The sequence below is a fragment of the Lemur catta genome, chromosome 10 (genome assembly GCF_020740605.2).
Source record: "Lemur catta isolate mLemCat1 chromosome 10, mLemCat1.pri, whole genome shotgun sequence".
Classification (NCBI taxonomy): domain Eukaryota; kingdom Metazoa; phylum Chordata; class Mammalia; order Primates; family Lemuridae; genus Lemur; species Lemur catta.
This window is the reverse complement of record NC_059137.1, coordinates 24,267,186-24,275,697: the sequence shown is the minus strand read 5'-3', so window position 1 is coordinate 24,275,697 and position 8,512 is coordinate 24,267,186. Positions and strand designations below refer to the sequence as shown.

Below are 8,512 nucleotides of genomic sequence, written 5' to 3'. Positions count from 1 at the left end.
ATTCTGGAGGTAGAATAGCATAGAGGTCCCAAATGCAGACCTAGAAGTGAGACTGCCTGGGGTAGGGATCAGTAGTCTCCCGTGATCAGTAATCTCCATAATGCAATGGAGATTAGGTAATGTGATGGAGGTAAGGATAATAGAGTTCAATGCTACAAATGGCATGAATAAAAATGCATAATACTATGCAACTTTAATATTCAAAAGGAAGCTAGTGACCTCAACCTTTCATGGCCCAGTTGGCTGGGAGGCGGGGTAGTGGTGTTGAAATAAGCAGACATGCTGGGAGACCCAGAGGTCAGGTGTTTGCTATTGGGTGTCAGCTGCCAGTGAGTTGTCCAGTTGGAGTTTCAACATGTTACTCCTGACAACTGAATCGAGGTGTGAGTCTTGAAAACCTTGGGTTTTACTAGATCCCCCAAAATACCAGTTGTCAAAAGAAATAGATCAAATTTATTGTTCGAAAAAGGTAAAATGAACTACAATTAATTTTTTAAAAATCTAAACAAAGAAACTTCTTCCCAAAAAGCATAGTTTAGCAATGCATACAATTTTAAAATACAAAAAAGCTAATCCAATAGATTGAAAATCTGTTAAAGTGTGATCCTTTCAAAAAAAAAAAACAGCAACCAATCAAAATTGAAATTTCTTTCTTCTCTTTCTGTTCAGCAGGAAAGGTATGGTCAATTTTAAATGGACCACCATTTAGCCAAAAAAAGAAAGCATCAGACTTCTCATTTCAGTGTTGATTGTCTGGTTTGGGAATCCAAGGTGTTGCCTATTACTTTCTTTTTTATTCCCTTCCTTTCAATTACTAAAATTAACAGTAATGGTGTCCCTATATAATAGAAGACAAATGAAAACCAGGTCATTCCTCTCCTGGTAAATTAGTCTGATAAAAATTTGTGGGCTTTCTGTATTGTTTTGAGGGGAAGGGTGTTGGGGGAATGTTTGCAAGCACAGCCTAAAATGAAGTTTGCAGGTAATCTGTGGATGTCAACTCTCTGCTCATGTTCAAGGACCCAGGGTCCATGGTCTCAAAAGGATCCACAGATAGGCTTCATGGGTGGTGTGAGGACCATATGAAAGTGCAGGAATAATGTTGTGATGTATGGATTTTTCTAGGGGGAAGACCCATAGTTTTCATGGGTCACTCAAAGTCTACGAGCCTTTTTAGGACCTTAGAATATACTTAGGTTTCCAATTCCCTATAGACTTGGCTGCTTCCATTTCATGAGATTCTCTCCCATCCACTTAAATTGTTTTTTGGGGGGAGGTTTTCCTACTCATTGTGTTTTCTAAGATTTAAGTCCAGGAAAGACTGGAGTGAGACCTATTCCCTCAATACACACAGAGACCCTCTGTTCCTTACCAATGTAAGTTTACTGGACTGTCAAGAAATAGTTTGGTTTCCATTTTGAACACATTTTCTGGGGAAGAATTTTGCCTTGAACATTCTGAGACCACTGGCTGAACAAGAGCTGGCTATTCAAACGAGAACTTAGAGATGAACCAGAGTTTAATTTCAGTTTCATTTTAAAAAAAAAAGACAGCACCTTTATTTTCTCTCCTCATCAAAGCCATTTCTCTAAAACAACTTTTTTTTCTGTTATAAAAACTTGCCCAAATAAGTGCTGTATCTTGGTATCTGACCAGTAACAGATTTGCCCATGCTTCTGACTGCCTAGAATATATAATTTTTCACTTTGGATTTCATAAGAAATAAAAGCTGTGACTGTGGCATTTCCTCAGAAAGTTAAACACAGAGTTGCCATGTGACCCACCAATTCCCAGAGAATTAAAAATATATGTTCACACAAAAACTTGTACACAAATGTTCATAACAATATTATTCATAATAGCTGAAAAGTAGAAGCAACCCAAGTATCTATCAACTGATGAATAGATAAACCAAGTATGGTATATCCATATAATGAGACAGTATTCAGCCATAAAAAGGAATGAAATTCTGATACATGCCGCAACATGGATGAACCGTGAAAACATTATGTTAAGTGAAAGAAGCCAGTCACAAAAGACTACATATTGTATGATTCCATTTATATGAAATGTCTAGAATAAGGAAATCCATAGACAGAAAGTAGATTAGTGGTTGCCAGGGGTTCCAGGGGTGGTGGGGGGGAATTGGTAGCAACTGCTAACAGTTTCTTTTTGGTGTAATGGAAATGTTCTGGAATTAGATAGTGGTATTGTTTGCACACCATGGTGAATACACTAAAAACCACCAAATTGTACACTTTAAAATGGTTACAATGGTGAATTTTATTTGACTTTTTTAAAAAGATGGTGAAAGAAAGATAAATATGATATCAGAATATTCCTGTGCTATTTTGGGAGTATAAAATTCCGGGTGCATACAGGTGAGATCTTCCAAACGCTCTAGGACCTCAAACTTTTCAAACCTAAGAATCTCCTGTGCAGTCTACAATCCATACACCCTGTGGGTTGCAGGATTCCCAGACCCCTGATAGCAACCTTCCATGCCCACCAGGAGTCTGGCCTAGTTTGGAGCCCTAGCTCTGGAATGATTATGTTAACAAGCTGATTTTTTTCCCCCCGGTGTATATTGTGTGACTATGTGGTGCTGTTGTTTTTGTTTCAAATATATTTTAAAAGGTGAAACAATTGTATCAATTCATCTGAGTCTCTACAAATCCACCCCATACAATTTTATCTTCTCAGGTCACAATGCCAAGCACCCATCATACACTTAAATAGGCAAATAACCAGGACAATTGCTGAAACCATGGAATCCTCTTGATTTTACTGCTTAGAGATGAGCTGCCAAAGGTACTGGGTTTTCAAATACAGTAACAGCCAACGTGTTTGTGGTCAGACTTCCAATGACATCAACCTTGGGAATCATCTGTGAACTCAGCAGAAGGTGGGGAAGCAGCAGGAGGCTCAGAGCCTCCTGGAAACATTGGCCAAAAAGCTCATGCACCCTCCTGGGAAGCCAAGCAAACTGGACACATATGAAATACTTGGTTTCCTGGCTTCCCTGAGAAACCTTCAGCTTTGCCCTGGAGGTTTCCATTAGAAAGCAGGAGGTGGAGAGCAGAAGCCTCAGAAAGCAGGTTAGACAAGGAGGAGGGTGCTGGGTTGGCAAGAGGTGACAGCCCCATAGTGTACAGGAACACATTTTGTATCATGTGCACAAGATAAAGAACAGCTAAAGCTGTTTTAAAAGTATAGTGGGGGGACGTGGGGGCAAAAGGCCCCAAACACTACAACTGCCCCGGATAGCCCCACTGGTAGAACAGACAGCAGTAAAAAATCATCAGGGAGAAGAGCATAATATCCTATAAAAGGCCGAGCCAAGCCCTACACATTTTGACAGTTCCTGATGACATCACTGCACCACACCAAGGTACGAAAGGGGCTGATTTTTATAATGATAACCATGACTCATCAAGAAAAGGTTAAATACTCTCCAGGATACTCTGTTTACTAAGGCTGGGAAGTGCGGAATATACCTTAGAAAGATTTCCCTCAAAAAAATATTAAAATTTTAAAGATTCAGCACTTAAAGGGTTAATCTTTAGTTATCTGAATATTTGCTTACATACCTCATTTTACAACAATGCTAGTAAATGAGGTATTACTTTTTTATATAGTCATTAGTATCAAATTATTGGCACCATTCAGTTTTAAGGATAGGGACAGGAGAGCAAATTATACAATACAACATAAAAATACAATTCTGGTACAAATATATGAGATCAATTCCTCTTAACAAGTGGTCATAAGAAATGGATGGACATTTTACACACAAGGAAATGCAGCTAGTAAATTATCACATGGAAAAGTGCTCAGCCTTGCTAGCAATTAGTGAAATAAAACAATTTTCTAAGAACAGCTATACACACCTATTAAACTAGTGAAAATAAATAAAAATGGCAAAACCCAATACTGGCAGAGCTATTGGTAAATAGAAATGCTTATACATTGCTGGTGGCATCATAAATTGTAGAGGGGATTCAAGCATTCGGGAGGAGGGAAGGTTGAACTAGATGACCTTTAAGGTCTTTCCAACCCAAAGATTGGATCTTTCTAGAAAGCATTCTGGCAATATAAAACAAGAGCTATAAAATACTTCATGCTCTTTGACCTTGTAATCCCTCTTTGGAGATATTCCCGAGGGAATAATCCAAAGGAAGAAGCATTTTTTACAAAGACATTCATAGCAGCACTATATATAAGAGTGAAAAATGAGATATAACCCAAATATCTAATAATAGGGAGAAGTGAGGTCAACCATGTTACATTTAAAGACATTTAAATTGGTGAGAGTAGAATTTGTGTTGAGAAGAGGTGACAAGTGTTAGGTGGAGAAGTACAACAAAAGAGAATGTACATACTGATCATAGCTATGTAAAAATATGTGCATATTCGTTGAGAAAGCTAGGGAAATAACTTAGAGGGATAGTTTGTGGTGGTTAGGGGGGTCCTTTATTCCTGCAAAGTTGTTCAAGTGCATAATAAAAATTTAAAAACACACTTCTTGAAACTATATAAAAAGAGAGCAAAGTTTCTTCTGGTCAAAGTTCTATCAACAGGATATTAATTGATCAACTTTAGAAATAATTTTTCTTTATGGAACACCCAAGTGAATCTTCTTGATATTGAATCATTTTAACCTTGTAAGGATTTTTAGACAATTTAAGTATAATTTTCTACTTTGGGTTCAGTGATAAATTCTATTATATTTGTCCCAAATAATATTGTATCCAATAAGTTCACAAGTTAAATTATATTTCAGGGTAAGCTGAAGTACCTTCGGTTGTGATGATATGTAACTTTCTCTTTTTTAGTTCATCTACTCATGTCTGAATAAAAATGAATGTTAAGGACTTTATAAGAGCTGTGTATTTATCAGTGTAAATGAAAAACCAACAGTAAAGAATTATTCTCTCATTAAAAATGACTCTTTAACAGTCAAAGCTTGGTGCAAGTTTCAATCATACAAAATCACATGGTTGAGATTGATAGCAAAGGATTCCATGCCATATTTACCCCTGTGGTTATTAACAGATGCACACAGGTACTTCTGAAAAGGAATCCCCGTTTCCCCACCTTTCTTTTCCTAGCCTTAGCAAATCCTGTCTCAACTACATTGAGTTGTAGAAAAACTCAAATGCTTAGGAGACATAAAATAACTTTTCCAATAAAAGTCAAGCCAGAAGTTGGCTTCAACTAACCATGGAGACCTGGGCAAACAGAGCACACAACATGTGTATGTTGTGCTAAAGTGAGCACACAAAGCCCGAAGAAAGAAAACGGACAGAAGGCACCATGCCATCCTCCAGGCAACAAGGGGAGAATTTCACAGTTCGGTCATCAAAAGTCTTTTCATCATTTTCTCTCTCTCCAGTTCTTGCCGGAGCGTCTCTGCACTAAAAAAGAGTAAGTGATAAAATAGTGAGACAAACCCTCATAAATTGTAGGAGCAGACAGCTTAAGTATCATCTCTCGGGTTCTTTCCTGATCTCAGTTATTGACTTTCCTTTTTAGGCTCATAAGGACCCCCTACATTTGCTAGCATTACAATGACCTCAAATTGTCTGCCTACTTATGGGTCTCTCAGGCCCACTAGACTAAGGGTTTCTCAGGAGACTGAACGTATGTTAGTCATCTCTAAAACCCCAGAAACCTAGCACAGGGTCCGGTGCATGGCAGCCACTCAGTAAAAGTCTTTTGAATGAGTGGGAAGATGTCCAAGGGTTAGATTTCTTTAAATTGTGCTCTAAACTGGTTTCATATCCACTTATCCCAGAGTTTAATTTGATTAATGTCTGAGGTAATGTCTTAACAAAGAATTCATTATGTTTTAATGAGTAAAATCAAACTAAGTAAAATTAGCTGCTTTGAGGGGTTGCCTCTGACTTCTTGGCCCTTGGCTGTCTATGGAACCTGTCTCTACTATTTAAACACACACACACGGCAAGTACACATCTTTAAAGGCACAGACCAAGTTTAATAACCTCACTCAGGGTAAAAATCAAAGTTTCTCTTATGGCCAAGAAGGCCCTATACTATCTGGCCCCAGCCTGCAACTTCCTGGGCCTTCTCTCCTGTCATTCACTCTGCTGTGGCCACAGTGGCTCCTAATCTTCCTTCACCGTGCCAGGCACACTCTACCTTAAGAGCCTTAGCACTGGCTGTTCCCTCTGCCTAGTACACTCTTTTCCCAGATATCTGCAGCTTGCTTCCTCAACACCCTCAGTGTTCTGCTTAAATGCCACCTCAATGAGGCCAACCCAGCACACACTATTGCCTTTCATGGTTTTATCTTCCTTCCTAGCACTTCTCTCTGTCTCTCTGTCTCTCTCTCTCTCTCTCTCCCACACACACACACCCACATACAAACACACACATACTCACTCACTCTCATTTGTTTGTCTATCTTCCTTTCCACACATACACTAAATTGTAAACTCCATAAGGGATGGACTTTTATCTGTTTTGTTCACCCCAGGTGAGTGCAGCAGCATCATAATAGCTCACAGAAACCTCAAACTCCTGAGCTCAAGCGATCCTCCTGCCTCAGCCTCCCAAGTAGCTGAGACTATAGGTACACCAGGTAATTTTTTCTATTTTTAGTAGAGACTGGCTCTTGCTCTTGCTCAGGCTGGTCTCAAACTCCTGAGCTCAACTGATCCTCCCGCCTGGGCCTCCTAGAGTGTTAGGATTACAGGCATGAGCCACCACGTCTGGCCCCTTTGTAGATATTTCAATAAAGACTTACAGAATAAATAAAAGAACAAATGAAGGGGCTGCAGATGTCACAAACACAATGAACCTGGAGCCTCTGCCTGGTTTCCCTGTCACCAGAGTTACCCATCCCTACCTCCTGACCTGACTCACCTGGCTGCCAGAGAAACAGGCTTCCGGGTGGTGTAAATGGTCTGCACTGTGGAGACGGTCTCTGTCAAAGGCCTCAGGGTCGCTGCTGGAATCAGCGGGGAAGACTGGCCAGGACAGCACTGTAATTTACTGTCTCTAAAGTCTGCCTGGAGAGGAAACAGAGAAGAGGAGATCAATCTCAATCTGGGTTTCATTTTCACACTGTCAGCTGCTCCCTGAGCCTTACTCTAGGGTTCCTGTTATTTTTTAATACTAGCTAAAATCGATTGCCATTTTAAGTGATTTTACTTCGCGCCAGACACTATGCTAAGCACTTACATACATTACCTCTTGACAATCCTTTAAGGTAGAGATTGTATTTCATCACATCTTAGACACCATCAGTTGTAAGATGCACCATTTTAAGATGCACCATTTTTGCATGTGCCTCGGTGAAAGAAAAATGTGAACATTCAAACTTTCTCAGGCTCACTATTGTAGTAAACATTCTGATTTCAGAGATGTTAAAAGGTGAAAAAATATATACATATACACTTAGAACTGATTTTTGCCGGGCATGGTGGCTCACGCTTGTAATCCTAGCACTCTGGGAGGCTGAGGTGGGAGGATCACTTGAGCTTAGGAGTTGAAGACAAGCCTCAGCAAGAGCGAGACCCTGTCTCTACTAAAAATAGAAAAAATTAGCAAGGCATTGTGGCACATGCCTGTAGTCCCAGCTACTTGGGAGGCTGAGGCAGGAGGATCGCCTGAGCCCAGGAGTTTGAGGTTGCTGTGAGCTAGGCTGATGCCACGGCACTCTAGCCTGGGTGACAGAGTGAGATTTTGTCTCAAAAAAGAAAAAAAAAAAAAAAAGAACTGATTTTATGGGGGAAAATAAAAACCCCAAACACCAGGCTCAGAGAAGTATTCCACCCAAGGTCACAAAGTGTTAAGCACAGTATTCAAAACCTGGGTTAGCTGACTCCATGGTTGGTGTTTTTCATCACTGGGGCAGTGGTTTTCAGAGTATGGTCCCCAGACTAGCAGCATCAGCATTATCTCAAAACTTGGTAAAAAAGCAAATTCTCGGGCCCCACACAAGACCTCTGGGACCAGAATGTCTGAGGATAAAGTCCAACGTTACAGATTTTAACAAGACCTCCAGATGATTCTCTGGAGGAATCATAGTAAAGTTTCAGAACTACTGGTCTAGAGTATACTGCCTTATTTGAAGAAGATAGTTTATTGTTGTCATTTTCATTACAAAGCAAATTATGCTTATTACTTTTATATAGAAAGCTTAGAAGTATATAAAAGTAGATAAATGAAGAAATTCCATAATCCCTTACTGTTGTCATCAGTATATTTACTCATAGTATTTTTTCTTTCTTCTTCTTCTTTTTTTTTTGAGACAGGGTTTTCCTCTGACACTCAGGCTGGAGGGCAGTGACCCAATCATTTCTCACTGCAGCCTTGAACTTCCGGGGGCTCAAGCGATCCTCCAGAGTAGCTAGAACTACAGTTGCACACCATCACACCTGGCTAATTTTTAAATTTTTTGTAGAGATGGGGTCTCGCTGTATTGCCCAGGCTGGTCTCAAACTCCTGGCCTCAAACAATCCTCCTGCCTCAGCCTCCGAACATG

General features: G+C 39.9%; 1 protein-coding gene across 2 annotated transcripts in view; it reads right to left on the bottom strand.

Moving 5' to 3' along the window:
- Positions 1 to 2,597: 2,597 nt before the first annotated feature.
- The window catches only part of EPB41L4B (erythrocyte membrane protein band 4.1 like 4B), a 131,870-nt gene continuing 125,955 nt past the window's right edge, over positions 2,598 to 8,512 (bottom strand). For both annotated transcript variants that reach the window (XM_045562540.1, XM_045562539.1), the window contains 2 exons: positions 6,889 to 7,034; positions 2,598 to 5,417 (listed from right to left, as the gene is read on the bottom strand). In XM_045562540.1, the coding sequence (XP_045418496.1) occupies positions 5,348 to 5,417; positions 6,889 to 7,034 (216 nt within the window). In that variant the 3' untranslated portion in view covers positions 2,598 to 5,347. The remainder of the gene's footprint in view (positions 5,418 to 6,888; positions 7,035 to 8,512) is intronic.